The sequence below is a fragment of the Vombatus ursinus genome, unplaced genomic scaffold (assembly GCF_900497805.2).
Source record: "Vombatus ursinus unplaced genomic scaffold, bare-nosed wombat genome assembly UNPS02014799.1, whole genome shotgun sequence".
Taxonomy (NCBI): Eukaryota; Metazoa; Chordata; class Mammalia; order Diprotodontia; family Vombatidae; genus Vombatus; species Vombatus ursinus.
In genome coordinates, this window is record NW_020954577.1 from 10,466,340 (window position 1) to 10,484,532 (window position 18,193).

The following is an 18,193-nucleotide window of genomic DNA, read 5'->3' on the forward strand; positions in this document are numbered from 1 at the left end:
GGGCTATATCCCAGAGAGATCATAAAAATGGGAAAAGGACCCACATGTACAAATATATTTATAGCAGCTATTTTTGTGGTGGCCAAGAATTGGAAATTGAGGGGATGCCCATCAGTTGGGGAATGGCTGAACAAGTTGTGGTATATGAATGTAATGGAATACTATGGTGCTATAAGAAACAATGAACAGGCAGACTTCAGAAAAATCTGGAAAGACTCATATGAACTGATGCTGAGTAAAATAAGCAGAACCAGGAGAACATTGTACACAGTAACAGCCACATCGTGTGATGAATAACTTTCATAGACTTGGGCTTTCTCAGCAATGCAAGGATCTAAGACAACTCCAAAAGACTTGTGATGGAAAATGCTGTCCACATCCAAAGAAAGAACTATGGGGCCTGAATGCAGATCAAAGTATCCTATTCAATCTCTTTTTTCTTTTGTTATTTTGTTTTGTTTCTTCTTTATTGTGGTTCTTCCCATTGGTTCTAATACTTTTTTATAACATGACTAATGGGAAAATATGTTTAATATGAATGTACATATAGAGCCTATATCAGATTGCATGCCATTTTCAGAAGGGTGGAGGGGGGAAGGGGAGACAATTGAAAACTCAAAAGCTTATGGAAGTGAATGTTAAAAACTAAAAATAAATTAATTTGTTAAAAATAAAACAGAAGGTTGATTTTTTTATGTATCACAAGGCTTTACTGAATACTAGTGATACTAGTAGCTCATATTTCTATTGCCCTTAAACATTTGAAAAGTGCTTTACATATGTTATCTCATTGGAGTCTTTCAATAAACCTGAGGAGTAGGTGCTATTATTGTCTTCATTTACAGATGGGGAAACTGAGGCTTAGGGGGTGAAATGACTTGGTTACATGCTTTGTGAATGTCTGAGGCAAGGTTTAGACACAAGTCTTTCCGACTCCAAGGTCATCACTCTGGCCAACGTGTTTGTATCTGGGTGGGGATTTTAATGTTGTAGATGGGAGACTCTCCTCAGGAAACTGGAGATTGGAGGATGATAGAGTCATAGAGTTGGACACATGTGCCCTCACAGAATATCCAGGCCTGACCTGTTCTAGGACCTTGGACAGCAACTAGACCATAGTGGGCACTCAATCAAGTGGAATGAGCTTTGAATTCAGAGCTGGAGGACTTGGATTCAGATCCTGATGGTGCGACCTTGGACACACCATTTCACTTCTCTAGGACTCCATTTCCTCAAACGAAGAAAAGAAGGGGTTGGACCTCAACTAATGGTTTCTACTGTCCCTTCCAGATCTAATTCTAGGCTTGCCTTCTGGCAGCTTAAAATCTAGGCAGGCCATGTTTCCTCAGCAAGCCTATCCTCTCTGCTTCCCAGGGCTTAGTCCAGACAAGGTCACACTTGTTCTTTGCTCTGAAATCTTTTAGGGTTAGCAAGTGCCAGGCCCAACTAGGGCCCCTTTCTTCACATGGTGAAGGAGGAGAAAGGGCCTCATTTTCTTTATTTGTTAACAAAAAGGAGTCTCTGCTCTTTACTACCATGTTACTTTGGGTGAGTCAATTAAACAGCTTTCTGCCTCAGTTTCCCCATCTGTAAAATAAGGAGATTTGAACTAGATGGAAGTTGAGCTCCCTTATTGCCCTAGATGTAGGATCTTATGAAAGTTTTGGGTTTTTACCAGTATATCACAAGGCCTCCTTTTACTTATGAATGGAATGTTAACCTACAGAATATAGTATCTACAGTTTTATTTTTGCCATGAGCTAACAACTAAGTTGGAGGGCCTCTAATCGGATGATAAACTGTTCAAGAGAAAGGGTCTTTGCCACCTACTTCTCTTTCACTCCTCATGGGAACACAGGCAGGTGCTCAACAGTCTTCCTTCTTAAACTCCAAACTGAAGGAAAGAGTGACAGATAACAGAAGGACGACGTTTATTCAGCGGTTACTGTACAATGGACATTGGCCAAAGTTCTAGGGATACAAATACAAGACAATACCTGAAGGGGACAGAATCATGTAGAGTACGGTTTAGAGATGACTGAGAAATGAGGAGGCCTGGATCCAGGCAAATCAGAGCCCAGCTACTCACCAGGGTCAGAGCCTCAGTGATTCTGATGGGAGGGGCACCCAGTCATTCCTCCAGACTCCATTTCCTATCTCCAAATGTTTGCAGAAAGGCCCCAAGCCCTGGAATAGCTTTCCTTCTCCCAACCCTTCTTTTGCGATGCTGGGATCCCAAGGGCCATCTCCTTAGCCCAGTAGAGGCTGCCTTGGTAGCTGCATGGTCTGAATGTAAGCCCTTCCCTGCCCTTCCCCCAGGAACCCAAGGACGACTCCAGAGAAGCCACAGAGGATGCTATGGAAACTCCCAGAGGGATCAATCAATGCTTCAAATGTTTCCTTACAGAATCCCTCCATGCTTCTGGGCTAATGGAAGCTTAAATGCTAAGAGTCCCCTGAAGAAGCCTGTTGGTGTTGTTTGTATTTAGATTTTTTAAAGAGACAGGTGCTCTTTGGTTGTCTACCCTGAGCTTCTGGCAAATGAAACTGGCATGGTGGAAATTAGCTGGAATAAATTGAATCCTGTCCCCTTCAATATGTCTTCTGGCTCAAGAATTTTCCTTAGTATCTGGAATGATGGCATGGCCTATGGAGCTGCCTCCAAATTCAAGTTGCAAAGAGCTCAGAAGAATTCTTGTTGAGATTGGAAAAATGTTGGCAGTCATAAAAACACAGAATGTGAGCTCTGGGAAACCCTGGGTCTTTGGGAAGCTTACATCAGCTTTACTCATTAGTATTGTTACTGCTGTTGGTGGTCCAATACCCCGGTTCTAAAGCTGATGAAACTGAGGCCCAGGATAGTAAAACAACTTACCCAAGGTCATGAAGAGAGTTAATGAAAAGAGGTAGGATTGGAACCTGGATCCCATGACTCAAGACCACATTCTTTGCCACTGAATTTGGAGTTATGAGACCTCTATTTGGGAGCCAGTTTGACTATTATGACAGTGTGATGCTGGGAAAATCATTTCCTTTCTCTGAATCTCTGTCTCCTCATCTATGAAAAGAGGGGGCTGGATTCTGAGGCCCCTTCTGGCTCTACATGACCCACTGTGTTCTTACGGCCAGTTCTTATCTCAATGGGAAACACAGGGAGTCTACCTGCTCGCATAGGCAGTGTACCGGCTCCAGCTTCAAGACCATGCTTCAAGCCCCTTCCCTCCCTTCTATATTCGTATCCCCAGTGCTAGCACATTGCTTGGCACACAGTAAATACTTAATACACACTTTTCCTTCATTCATATGAATAATCACCATGGACACTTCCAACTTAGAAAATCTCTCCTAAAAATGGGTCTGAAGGTCCCAGGGAACATGAGAAGCAAAGTTAAAAGAAAGAAAAATAATGAAAGATAGGGATATAAGACTGCTGAAGCAATGAGGATTTAAAAGAAAGAAAGAAAGGAAAAACACCTGTCGGTGGAGCAACGTTCTTTCTTAAAAGTAAATATTCATATGTAAAAATGAACCCTTAAATGAGCCTATATGCGCTTCCTGTGACTATAAACGCAGGGATGCCACAGATTTGCTTTTGGAATCTATACCATAGAATTTTCTATTCTAGTCACCTTTTCCTGCCCACACAGGTATTCATTGTGACTCCTTTGTAATGATCTCGTTTTCATTGTGTGTTGGACTGTATTCCAATGTCTTTGAGCTATGATCTCATCATGAGTATCTATTTCTTTGTGCCTCGCCAACAGGACTCACTCTATTTCATCAGGTAATGGAAATGTGAATTGCCAAAGCTATCCCATTTCTTTTCCAGTTGATCGAGTTTGTTTTTAGACCGAAACAACACTTTCTTTCCTATTTACCTCATAAAGCTTTTACCTGGAAGTCCTGGGTGCATTTATCCTCAAAGGCTCTCAAGAGTCCTCAGGAATAAGATGTGACCCAAGGATGAGCGTGCCTGGAGGAGTCCTGGGGCCTTGATGAGAAACATTCCCAACATGTGAATGCTTTATCCTCTTAATATTGACTCTTCCGAAATCCCCCTCCAGGTTTTCTTTGGACAGGCTTTTACCAGCTTCACTGATGCCATTACCTGTCCTTTTGACCAAGTCCAAGTTTGACAGAACAAATCCTTTTATGAAGGGGATTTGTCTGTGAAGTTGGGATTCAGTCAAAGGACTGTCCTTGAAGACCCAGAGGGCCATGTGTAGCCACGAGGCTGCAGGTTCCCCGCCCCTGGTTTAGGCCATTCTTTCCCAAGTAAAATAAGCCAGAAGAACCAAACAAACAGTGGGATAATTAAAGCTAAAAACCCCTCTACTTGAACTTTTCTGGACAGTGTAACATAAGGCAGGGGCAGGGACTTTTGCTTGTGTAACCAGAAGATGCATGAGGCAGTGAAGGAGGGCTGCATTTGTAGTCAGAGGACATGGGTTCAAATCCTGACTCCCTGTGTACATGTATAACATTGTTTGCCTTCTTAAGGAGAGGGGGAGGAGCCAAAGGGAGGGAGAGAAGTTAGCACTCAAAATTTTATTTTACGTATAATTGGAAAAAATAAAATACTTGAAAAAATTATTCATGATATGAATGCGCATGTAGAATCTATATCAAATTGCTTATCTTGTCAAGGGAAGGGAAGAGAAAAAAAGGAGGGAAAGAATTTGGAACTCAAAATTTAAAAAAACAAGGTAAAAATTTTTGTTTACATGTATTTGATAAAAAAATAAAAATAAAAACAAGGTATGATATCTAGTCAGGAGGCTTCTATATATCTTAGAAACCTTCACTTTATTAGATTTGGCCCAAACTTATGGCCTGAGACTTTTCTGGACCTTGACTCTACCACCTAAAGCAGCAGCTATCACTCTTAGCTCTAGGATTTTTCTGAAGTCATTGATCAAAATTTCAAGCAGCCAAAAACCTCCTAAGGGTAGTCCAGAGCCATAGACAGATGCCTGTTTCCACACGTATGCTAAGCCATTAATGGCTCAGCCATCATTACTCAAGTCCAGATATTGAGCTGGTTCCAAATGTACCTAAATGTACTATCCTAAGGAAAGCACGAAGGGGTGATACTCCAAGGAGTTAGTTTTATGCAACTAGCATTTACATAGGCCATGAATCTCATGAAATCTTAAATCCTCTCACACCCCTGGGAGGTTGGTGCCATTATTATCCTTTACAGATGGGGAAACTGAGGCAGAGGTTAAGTGACTTGCCCAGGGTCACATAGCTAGTAAGTGTCTGAGGGAGGTTTTGACTCAGGACTTCCTGATTCCAAGTCTAATGCTCTATCCACTATGCCACTTAACTATTAAATATATTTCTTCATCCGTCTTCATAAAGAACTACAGATTAAAGTTTGTAGAATGTCTTGATCTCCCCAGATGGTCAGTGATGAAGTATTATTGTCCAACCAATTAATCAGTGAGTCTTTATTGAAGGCCTACTATGTTCAATATGAATTCAATACAAGGTAGGCTGGGAGGGAAGGCACTAGCACTTGGGTGGGGGGATGGTGCTTGGGATGTTTCTATATGAGGCAGAGGTAAGGAGGAAATGTATGTCAGGCACGAGTGACGGCCAGTCAAAAGACACAGGTATGGGAGATGGAGTGTCCTGTGAGAGGGACAGAGACAAGGAGAGTCTGGTGGGATTCCAAAGTGTGGAAGTAAGAGGAATTTCCAACAAGGCTGGAATTTTCAGACTGGGGTCAGACTGGGAAGGATTTTGAAAGCTAATCAGAGAAGATGATATTTGATTCTAGAGATAATAGAGAACCACTGGATCTGATTGAGGAGGAGAATCAAACGGTCAGATCTGCGCTTAAAGAGAATTACTTTGGAAGGAGTTGGGAAGATGGACGAGAGGGGGGAGGGGCTTGATCTCCGGGTTCTGAAAGTTTCCTCATTTTTCTTACTATTCTAGGCTCATCTCAAGGGTCCATAATTTCATCCATGTGGCTAGTCCCTTTTCCAACAGAAGTCACAACCTCCTCCATGTCTTACGATTTCAATGGCAGAAAAATAGTCATCGTCCAATGGTCCTCCTTCTGGCAATGAGCCTCTCTGAGCTTGGCCAGGCCTGTCGTCAGCTGTCAGGTGTATTAGCTATTGCTGGACGTGAACTTAGTGCCTTTTTAGTTTGGAAGAACATGTCGGGGCTTGAACGTTTGCAGAACAACCCTAGTGACCTCAAGGTCATCGTCATACCATGATGAGGGGTGGGAGTAGGTAGAAGTCTTTAAACTACAGCTGGTTTTTAAAAGCATAAATTTTTAAACTGACCTTAAAGCTGAGAAAGACAGCAACCTTCATCTTGCATATCTAATATCTAGCCAAATTTCTCCTTTGTGACTCATGAAGGAATAACTTGTGCTTTTAAAAGTGAACCAAATTCTATGGCTACTACTTTGTTAGAGTAGTGACAGAGGCAACGCAGGGACTCTGGGCCAGGTTTTGGAGGCAGCAGCAGGGACCTACCCACTGTTGCTTAAGTAAGTAAGGTTTCTGTGCCCTATGGCAATCAGCCAGGATATAAACCAAAGCAGGCTGGAAGGTGGCTGGGTCAAGGAAAGCCAATAAAAGAGAGATTACAAAGGGAAACTCTCATTCTGCAAGGAAAAACACAAGGGCACATGGCCACAACTTTGAGATGATGTTCGGTGCCCATCCATCAGTTCTGAATGGGAGCCAATGACAGACCGTCTGGATTACCCCGTAATGGAAGCTGTGCCATGGGGCTTGTGGGTAACGTCTTCTCACTGTCCCTGCATTCCCACTGGGGATTGGTGTTCAGTGGTGAGCATGGTTAATGGGGTGGGAACTCCACAGAATTCAGCTTGACCTGCCAGGTGGGCTCACTGGTCCTTGTCAGACAGTCAGTTTGCCTTGGCTCCTAGCTCAAAGGAGATGGAAAGAAGGCTCCAAGCAAAAGAAAAGAAAAGAAAAAGGCGTGGTCTTGGAAAGAAATTATTTTCAATGAGTTAGAGAGGACAAGCCATCTAAACCCAAGACTGAATGAGGATGACATAAATTGACCCTGACGTGTGCCGTGTCATACTGTGACATCATTGGGTCCCTCCTACTATACCAAAGCTGAGCCTTTAGGGCTTTGCCCCAGGCACTGGCAGGTTCAGTAATTTGACAACCCGTATTTGTGCCAGTCAGGATCTGAATCCAGATCTTGCTTCCCGTAAGGTTGGTCATCTACCCATTATGCCATTCCAATCATCACAACAAACCTTCAAGATACAGCAGGGAAGTAGGGACCTTATTCCAATTTTTCAGATGAGAAAACTGAGGTTTAGAGACAGTAAGTGATTGATTTTTAATAGAGACAGTAAGTGATTTGTCCAAGGTCACAGAAAATCGCAGGATCTCAGAGTCGGAAGACACTTTCAAGGTTATCCATCTCACCCACCTTGTCCCTAAACAAGGAAGTGGTGTGTTAGCTGAACCTTGAGAAGATTCAAGGATCTCAAGAGGCAGAAATGAGGAAGAACAGTGTTCCAGACAGGGACTGCCATTGCAAAAGCCTAGAGGCAAGAGATAGAACATTGTGTGCAAGGAAAAATAGAATAGAATGGTTTGACTGGATGAGAAATAGCATGGGAGGAGTGGGGTGGACAGACCGCAGAGGACTTTAAAGGTCAAACAGAGGACTTGGTATTTTTTCTTAGAGGCCACAAGCAGGCCCTGATGCTTTGTGAGCAGCAGGTAGCTGTGTAGTAGATGGATTAGAACAGGAAGACGCCAGAGGCAAGGAGACCAATTAGGAGGATATTACCACAGTCTAGTCAAGAGGTGATCAGGGCCTGAACTAGGGCGTTGGCTGTGAGAAACGTGGAAATACTAATGACTGCCTAATGAGGAGAGGAGCGTCTCTCCTCAGGTGTGAATCAATGTCTCCTGTTATTGTTTCCAGAACTGTGAATTTACATACAAAAGGACCTAAAGAATCCTGTCAAGGTAGCAGCCTCAGGGAAAAGGAGAAGAAAGGGCGAATCCCTGACCCTTTTAGGCAGTAATGGATTCATGGGGATTATAGGGATAGAAGAGAAGGTCAGAGAGAAGAAAAATTAGACTTCCATTTCCAAGGACTTTATCCTTATTTGAAAATCACAGACAAATTGGTTGTACAAAGAGGGAAGTTGATACTCTGATGCTGCTGATTCATGTGGCATTGCCTTGCCTTGGGTCCAGCAATCAATTAGGCCAAGGGTCTCATGGGTATGAAAGGGCATTTCTAAGGAGGTTGCAAGGTCTGTGATTGGGGAGGCTCCTCTACTCTGGGTTTGTCTATAACCTTCCAGTCAAATCGTTTTCTCCTTTTGGTATTTGCTTTACAATAATGTATTGTTTCCTCAAACTGAGCTCTGATGGTGCCGGGATTGGTACTAAGGTGTCCTCTTCTCCTTGTCCCAAGAAAATATCCATGCAGATTCCAGGGTTCTCCTTAAGAAATTCTAGACACCAAATGCTTTAACTCTCCTATGATCTCATATTTGCCTTTTTATAGTAGACAACTCCTATCCATGTCTTCCTATAAATTCTCCACGGGGAGATGTTGGAAGGGAAGGTCTCCCCAGTGCGCTGGTCTTTCTCAGGATCTTGACATTACATAGGTAATGATGGACCAAAGACATGGTGCCATCTGTTATCTCTTGCTCTCACTACATGACGGTCCCACATCTTCTTCCTGTCAGACCTGTCTGATGATATCCCTTTATGTCATTTCTTACAATTCTTTGTGGGCAATGTGACACAGTCTGTTAGTACATACCATGCATTTGTCCATTGAATGGATGACTTTGGATGACTTGCATCATGAATCTTTGGAAATTATGGTATTACAGTATGTAATTTGTAGCCATACAGCTTTATTGGAAGAATATTGATGTAAAAAAATGGGGTTTTTTTATGAGAGCTAAGTTAGGGGTCATTAAAAGCGCTCTAATTTCCCAAAGGCAATCTAGCCCACTTTCTGCCTTCTATTCATTTCTAGACCATTCCATCAACTATCTGCAGTATTTGCAGGTAGGTGTACAGATGGATGATTGCAATAGGCTGCCTATCCAACTTCATATAGTAATCTAAACATACACCATTTTTCATCCACTTAGTTGTTTTTGTGTGGATAGTTTGACAAAATGCCTTCAAAAAGGAAAACAATAGAATTCCAAGGGTTTCTTGAAGCAGTTAGTCAATTCTAGAAGTCAATCTGCAAATTTCAAAAAAGGACTTTGGTCCTAAAGTTCTCATAAGTCAAATTGTTAGTAATTCATGACACATTTCCCTGAAGATATATTATAAATTATCTCCAACTTAGCCTGCAAAAACCTATGAAACTCATTCACTTATTCACTCAACAAGCATTTATTAATATGTGCAAAGCACTGTGTTGGGGTCTAAGGATACAAAGACAAAAATTCTGCCCTCATGGAGCTTATATTCTATTGAAATACTAATATTCAGGAATATAGGAAGACATGAATTCAAATCTAGCCTTAGACATTTACTAGATTTGTGACCCTGGGCGACTCGCTTAAACTGTTTGCCTCAGTTTCCCTTTCTGTAATATGGGGATAATAACAGCACCTACCTCCTGGAGTTGTGAAGATCAAGAAGATAATAACCATAAAGCATTCAGCACAATGCCTGGCACATAGTAGGTGCTATATAAATGTTAGTCGTTATCATTATCATTATTATAGTGACCAGAAGTACAAGGCTACCCTAACTGTTCTATATAACCTGATCACTGAATGAAGGTATCAACAAGCATTTAAGTGCTGATTCTGTGCCAGGCACTGTACGAGCCGCTAGGGATTCAAAGACAAAACTCTAAGAGCTTACAGTCTACCGAAGGAGACAGCTGGTACGTATATAATTCTCTACAAAATATTTTCAAATAAATACAGGGTCATGGGGAGACAAGAGAAACGCAAGCCAGGGGATCAGGAAAGGTACCATGTATAACATGCCATCTGAGCTTGAAGAAAGTTAGGGATTCCAAGAGGCACAGAATTGTGAGGAATCCCATGTGAAGAACATTTCTGTGAGGATTTAATAAATGCAGAATTACAGTTTAATGGAAGGGGTTGCATCCCCCCAAGCCCTGCAGTGAAAAGTGACCTCTGTCCAAGTCCCACCTTCCACAGAGTAGAAGAGAAAGGGGATTCCCCTAGCACCAAGTCATTAGGGATATCTGCAGAGCCTGTGGCAGGGTATAGTCTAGAAAAGGGTCTAGGGTAAAGAAGGTGACTTTGATGGAACAAGGCAGAGGAACAGTGAAGGGTTGGGACCCATTGCAGTTGGGTCTCCTGCTGGCATAGTCAGGGGAGCCCCCCTTCAGTTCTGGTTGACTCTAAGCTCAGCCTCACTCACCTGTGTTTCTACAAGCCTGAGGGCCCAGCCCAACCATGCTTCACTCTTCTTACTTCGACTGCTTTCTCACTCCCCTCCTGAGGCTCTGTTCTCCCATTGTTGAATTTCTCCCACAGCTTCCATTTTGCGGGAATGTCCAGACCAGATAGCCTTCATTCCCTGGATTTCCCCACCGGGCCCCAATGAGGGCACCTCCCCCCTCCCCTTTTCAACTTTACATTGTCTTCCCCTGTTAGAAGGTGAGCTCCTTGAGGGCAGGAACTGTCTTTTGCCTCTCTTTGTAGCTCCAGAGCTTAGTACAGTGCTTAGCACATAGCAGGTTCTTAAATACTTGTTAGCTTGAGAGATATCACTCCCTGATCTCCTTTTGACCACCACCACCCTTCTCTCCATTACTCCCACCCAAATCTCTCTCCTCTCTGGCTCAGTGTGGAGCAGATTCTGGTCTCTCAGCTTTTCTTCTTCCGGTTCTTAAACCAAGCATACACAGCCCTTATTTGAATTTTATGAGGGTTTTTTAACTTGGTGAGAATGGAAATGGACCACTGAAAGACCCTCTTCTTTGCTCTATCCCAGAGAAAGTTGCTCATTTCTGCTACCGGCTTATGGAATCTTTGGACACCTGGGCTAACTGGAGTGAGATTCCTCTTTCCTGGTTTTGGACCAACCTGGGCATTTTAGCACTGGAGCTAAGGAGAGGTGTGAGGAAGAAGGGGAGGGGGACACTTTCTCCCACTGTCAGCTGCCCCCCTGGGACTGACCCTGAGAGTGAGAATTGTGGGACAGGTAGAAATGAAGGAGGAAAGGTCCCAGGAAACAGTGGGTTGGAAGGAAAGATAGAGGAAGGGGAATTAGAGAGATAGGGTTTATACCAAGTAGTAGCAATGGAGAAAGAAGGGAAATTCCTGATTGTCTCAGGTACCTGGGCAGGATAGTTGTTTCATGAACGATGGCAGAATGGAAAAAGTCCTGGCTCTGAAGACAAAGGACCTGGTTTTAAATCCTGCCTCTGGCACTTTACTGCCTGTGGTACCACGTCATTTAACTTTTCTAGGCCTCAGTTTCCCCGCCTGTAAAATGAAGGAGTTGGACTAGCTTCCCCCTGAGGCCCCACGCAGCTCTAAGCTGTGACCCATGACCCATGCTTGCATACAAGGGATGGACACATGTGAGTTCCCAGGTAAGTGGGAAAGACTGCCTGCCAGGCTGCAGACAATACATCAGTCTCCATGCACTTCTTTCCATTTCGACTATTATTCTAGAATTCTATTGGAAAGTACATTGCAGATCAGGACAACCCAAAGCAGTATGTTCTGCAGAAAGCACGAGGCACTTGGGAGGACAGGCACTCAGAGCTCTGAAAGGACACCCTTGGTTACTCGGTGGTGGTGTACCTTCTGCATGGTTTTATCTGCACAGGTGGGAGGGACATGTCAATAGAGCTCCTCCAATGGGCCGCAGGGAGCAAAGCTACGGCGTGGAGTGGAAGCTCGGCAGCAAGCGCCCCAGCTCACACTCACCCCTGAATATGGTCACATGCACTGCACAGGGTAGGCAGCCTCTAGCTGTCATTCAGACAAACAGGCAGAGCAGACCCCTAGATGGAGAGGGCCCAGGAGACAAGGGCAAAGTGCTCTCAAGTTATGGCCCCTTCACAACTTGCTCCTGTCCCCTCTAAGAAAACAAAAACACATTCACAAATGGCTCGGAGATTTTTTTTTTGCACGTTACTATAATTTGATTGTTTTGAAAAATTAAAAAAAAAACATTCTTAGCTTGCGGGCTGTACAAAAGCCGGCAGCTGGCCAGATTTGGCCTGGGGACCACAGTTTGCCAACCCTGTTCTAAATAGTCAAGATCTTGGTGGCTCCTGACTCTGAAATCCAATCTACTCCTCACAGTCTTGTGTCATCTGAAAATCTGGCCTGCATTGCATCTCTGCCTCTCAGATCACTGATAAAAATGCTAACTGACACAATATCTGGGGTTCTCTCCTAGGACCCTGCCTCTCAAATGAAATGAAGCATTTTTTAACGATGACTTTTGAAGTCTGCTCATCTAACCAGAATCCCAGAATTCCAGACCTGGAAGGAACTTCTGCAACCACCAAGTCCAGTTCATGGCCTAAAAACCCTTCCCCACTATAGCGCATGTGTAGGTGGTCATCCAGCTCTTGGTGGAATATTTCAAGGGAGAGGAAACACCCTTACCTTGAGGGGCAGCCCAGCCCCCATTGGCATAGCTCTGCTTCTTAGGAAATATCTAGCTTCGCCTCTTCACCTGCTATCCATGGTTCTGAGTTCTGCCCAAAGCCACCAAAACCTACTGTCACATAGCCCGCCCATCTCTCTCCTTGTCCATAGGAATACCAGGAGAGATTGTGAAATGTTTATGACCACAGTTTAAGGACATTGATAAACCAGAATATCCAGAGAAGAGAAACCAGCACGGTCGAGGGCCTCGAGTCTACATCACATAAGGACTGGCTGACGAATTTGGGATGATAGGTCTAGAGAAGAAAATACTCAGGGCACACCTGGGAGCTGTCTTTCTGCACTTGAAGGACTGCCCCATGGTAGAGGGATTAGGCTTGTTCAGCTTGACCTCAGAGGGCAGAACAAGAAGCAGTGGGTAGAAGTTGCAGGTAAATTGAGGCAGCATGTCAGGGAAAAAAGCCTTCCTATCAATTAGAGTTGTCCTAAAAGGGATTGGGCTGTCTGAGAAAGTGGTGGATTTCCCTTCTCAGAAGTCTTTAAGCAAGACTGGATGACCTCGGTCAGATCTGAGGATTCCTTTGGGGTAGAGGTAGACCAGAGAGCCAACAGGGTCTCTTCAAGATGGAAATTCACTGACTCATCTGAAGTAGTCTGGAAGAACAGATTTTAGTTTGCTAAGAATCCTTGGGGCCCAGGTCGGCCAACTGTCATCCTCTCACAGATGGACCTCTTCACCCTGGCATCCTCTCAGGGCCCGAGGCCTCCTCATCCTGGACAATCCTCCATCATGCCAACCCACTTCTCTCACTGGTGTTCCTCCTGGTGCCTCCATTTTGGGAGGGGCCAAGGCCAGCCAACCTTCATTCCCCTCCCCCACATGGGTACCTTCCTCCTGCCCCCTTCAATTTTTAGTTCCCTTTTGTGCACTGCCTTCCCTTATTAGAATGTAAGCTCCTTGAGGGCAGGGAACATCTTTCTTATTGCTTGTAGTGCCTGGCACATAGTAGGCACTTAAGAAATGTTTGTAGCCTCCCTTGCCTGCTTAGCTGCCAGGGATCTGCTCCCAAAATAGGTGGAGTTCGTTGGGTTTCTTGCAACAAACTGAGATAACTGGAATCTACTCACCTATAGAGCTCTCTAAAATATTAATGCAACATGCAAGTTTTGTCCTCTTCCTATTTTAAGTAGTTTATGTTTTGGTATAAGTTCTCATCCCAAAGGTGATAGCATTCCAGGGCTGGGATGTGCCCTACTCTGACCTCAGTATTGTCAGGCTACCAAGATGATCTGATGTCTTGGAGCACATGGATGAGTGAGTGGAGACACATCCCAGACCCTGCCCTGGGAAACCCATGCATTCTTTCAACGTGAACAGCTGATCTCTGAGCCCACATTCCCAGTCCTGAAACAGGATCTCCCCCTTTCCCCCAGCAGCCCCCACGATGGCATTTTAATTGTCTTTTACAGATGGTGCTGAATCCTTACTTTGAGCTGCCTCTGCACCCTGGTCAGAAAGAACTTCCAACAGTTTTCTCTTGTGTCTAGGATGCCCAGGTCACGGACCTCATTATGAACTCCACAAATTATCTTCTCCACATCTTCATCACTGAAGAGATCTGGGATTTCTCCTGGCCCCAAGAGAGTAACAAGAATTAAGAGGCCATGTCATGTTTAATAACAGAAGAATGTGAACAAGTCAAGGGGTCACAGGGTCATAGGTTAGAGATGGAAAAGACCTCAGAAGCCATGTAGGCCAGTCCCCTATTTTTTAAAATGATGAAACTGAAACAGAATGGGGGAAGTGACTTTCTCAAAAACACACAGGCAGCAAGAAGCAGAGACAGGATTCTCTGACCCCAAATATCACACACTTCCCATTGTACCATAAATCTAACCTCCTACCTCCTATAGCCTAGATTCTCTGAGTGCTGAGGGAGATATTAGGGAATTTAAAATGTCATTTTACTTTATACAATGTGCAAAACCCTCATGGGGAGGATAGCATGCAACTCATGTTTCACTTGCCCATTTGGAATGACATTGACCTCACTAAGGCTCTCTCCCAGAGGCTCAGCATCTGGGAGCAGCCTGAAAAATCACCACACCCCAAGTTGGCTGGATCAGTGGGGTTCTCCCCAAGGACCACCCCCAGGGAACACACAAAGACAAATGATCTCTCCTTAAAGTTCACCAGCACCACAGATCATTTGTCATCAGGGAAGATCTTTCTGGGGACGTGTTGGTTTAATCACCTGATGCCAACAAGTCATTAATCAACACGAGGAAGCGTTCGTCCAGAACCTGGGCATCTGTCAGCAGAAACACAACAGGCATGTTCTTGGCTCCTGTCTTGATGTACAAATTGGCGAGATCTACCTGTGAGGAAAGGAGGCCATCAGTCATATTGGTTAAAAACTGGGATTGACATTGGGGATGAGGGGCGCCAGCATGGCAATGATAATGATACCCTGGTCAAGTCATTAACCTTTCCGGACCTCAGTTTCCTTATCTGTAAAATATAATACACAACAATAAAAACAACAGCACTTACCTCATAGGGTAGTTACGAGGATCAAATGAGATAATATTCATGAAGCATTTTTCAAACTTTAAAAGTTCATTTTTTTAGTATGACTCTCCTCACCCATTTCTTTCTCTTCCATTAAGAGGAAGCAATTGCAAAGGAAGGTGGCCTAGGCATAGCAGATCTTAAATTGTATTATAAAGCAGCAGTAATTAAAACTGCTTGGTACTGGCTAAGAAGTAGAATGGTGGATCAGTGGAATAGGTTAGGTAAACAAGACACAGTAGTCAATGACTATAGTTATCTACTGTTTGATAAACCCAAAGATTCTGGCTTCTGGGATAAGAACTTACTATTTGACAAAAACTGCTGGGAAAACTGGAAAAGAGTATGGCAGAAACTAGGCATAGACCAAAATCTTACACCATATTCCAAAATAAAGTCAAAATGGGTACATGGTTTAGATATAAAGGCTGAAACTATAAGCAAAATAGGAGATCAAGTAATAGTTTATCTGTCAGATTTATGGAAAACATAAGAATATATGGCCAAACAACACACAGAGAACATTATGAAATGCAAAATGGATAATTTTGATTCCATTAAATTGAAAAGTTTTTGCACAAACAAAGCCAATGCAACCAAGATTAGGAGTGAAGCAAAAAACTGGGAAAGAACTTTTACAACCAGTGTCTCTGATAAAGACCTCATTTCTAAAATATATAGAGAACTGAGTCAAATTTATAAGAATACAAATCATCCCCCAATTGATAAATGATCAAAGGATATGAATAGGCAGTTTTCAGAGGAAGAAATTAAAGCTATCTATAGTCATATGAAAAAATGCTCTAAATCATTATTGATTAGAAAAATGCAAATCAAAACAACTCTGAGGTACCACATCACTCCTATCAGATTGGCCAACATGACAAAACAGGACAATGATAAATGTTGGAGAAGATGTGGGAAAACTGGAACACTAATGCATTGTTGGTGGAGTTGCGAGCTGATCTAACCATTTTGGAGAGCAACTTGGAACTACGCCCAAAAGGCCACAAAAATGTGCATACCCTTTGACCCAGCAATAACACCTCTAGGGCTGCAACCCAAAGAGATCATACAAATGGGAAAAGGACCCACATGTACAAAAATATTTATAGCAGCTCTTTTTATGGTGGCAAAGAATTGGAAATTGAGGTGATGTCCATCAGTCGGAGAATGGCTGAACAAGTTGTGGTATATGAATGTAATGGAATGCTATTGTGCTGTAAGAAATGATGAGCAGGTGAACTTCAGAAAAACCTGGAAAGACTTAAATGAACTGATTCTGACAGAAGTGAGCAGAACCAGGAAAACATTGTACATGGTAGCAGCCATGTTGTATGATGACTGACTTTGATAGACTTAGCTCTTCTCAGCAACAACCAAGTCATCTCCAAAGGACTCATGATGGAAATTGCTATCCACATCCAGAAAAAGATCTATGGAGTCTGAATGCAGATTGGAGTATATTATTTGATATCTCTCTTTTTTCTTTTTCTTTTTTTTGTTTGTTTGTTTCGTCTTTCTCGTGGTTTCTCCCATTGGTTTGAATTCTTCTTTACAACATGACTAACGTGAAAATAGGTTCAATATGAATGTATATGTTGAAGCTATATCAGATTGCACACCATATTGGGGAGAGAAGGGGAGAAAATTTGGAACTCAAAATCTTATGGAAGTGAATGTTGAAAACTAAAAATAAATAAATAAATTTTAAAAAGAGGAAGCAGTGACATATTTAGTAGCTAGCATGCTGAGCTTGGGAGCCAGGAAGATCTGAGTTCAAATCTTGCCTCAGATACTTACTAGCTGTGACCCTGGGCATGTGATTTCTGCTTTACTTTTCCCCACCTGTAAAATGGAGATAGTAAGAATGCCTACCCTTGCAGGCAGTTGTGAGAACCAAATGAGATAGGCTATGTAATGTATTTTGCCAACCTTAAAGCATTATATAAGTGGTACTTATTATTATCTTCATCCAACTTTCTACATACATAGGCTTCTCTCAAGCTGAAGCAGCATGGTGTGCAGTAGCTGGGGTGCTGGACATGGGTGCAGGAAGAGCTGGGTTTGAATCCTCCCTCTAACTCTGGGCAAGTCACAACCTCTTTGAATGTCAGGTTATTCTTTAGAACTTCTCTATTAAGTCCTGGAGTGGGGAACTGTATCAGGGAGGGATTCCTCATCTCTCAGTGACCCACTGGAAATCAAAAAAGCATCTCAACCTCAAACACATAACTATTGATGATATAATGAAGTGATGAAGGTGTAGTGGGAATTGACAGAGAGGACCCTGGAACAAGGAAATCCCTGAAAGGAACACTGTCCTTGGTGCTGATCAGGCATCTCATAGACCTCAGGCTCCATCTTTGGAGGTGCTAGAGACCATGCTTCCCATTTCTAACACTCCTGGTAAAATGCCCACCACACTGGCGTTTATACCCTCAATGAAGTTATTGAAATACATGATAATTTCTGCTTAAAAGGAAATACAAATGGAAACCAGTGTGATTTTCTTGAATTTGCTTATAGGCCTGGGCCAGTTCTACCTCTACTAGACCATATTTCTGTAAAGTTAAAATAATAAAGGGCTTTCATGGAAGCAACGACATGGGAAAAAAATAATGAAGTCAAGCAGATTGGACAAGGGTTCATCTTGGTTGGAAGACAACAGAAAAAGCAGCCAATTGAAAACTATAATCACTTCTCTCCCCAATAGCCTAATAATAGCAATAATAAAGATGATAATGACAACAACAATATTGTTAATAAGAATAATGATACTAATGGATAAGGCCTGGACTTGTGATTACACTGGTACAACTGACTCCCAGATGTGGAAATTCCTACTATCAATGCAAGTCAGCACCTTCTTTGTACCATGTGGTTTTAGAGAATCACCTAGAATACTAAGAAGTTAAGTGACCAGTCGAGGGTCACACAGCCAGTTCATGTCAGAGATGGGACTTGAATCCATGTCTTGTGACTCTATTCACAGATAACAA

At 43.0% G+C, this 18,193-nt stretch overlaps 1 protein-coding gene across 2 annotated transcripts in view; it reads right to left on the reverse strand.

The window, feature by feature from the left end:
• Nucleotides 1-18,193, reverse strand: part of DNAH11 (dynein axonemal heavy chain 11) — a 315,578-nt gene that overhangs the window by 100,321 nt on the left and 197,064 nt on the right. For both annotated transcript variants that reach the window (XM_027872105.1, XM_027872104.1), the window contains exons 53-54: nt 14,875-14,998; nt 14,108-14,250 (exon numbers count right to left, since the gene is read on the reverse strand). In XM_027872105.1, the coding sequence (XP_027727906.1) occupies nt 14,108-14,250; nt 14,875-14,998 (267 nt within the window). The remainder of the gene's footprint in view (nt 1-14,107; nt 14,251-14,874; nt 14,999-18,193) is intronic.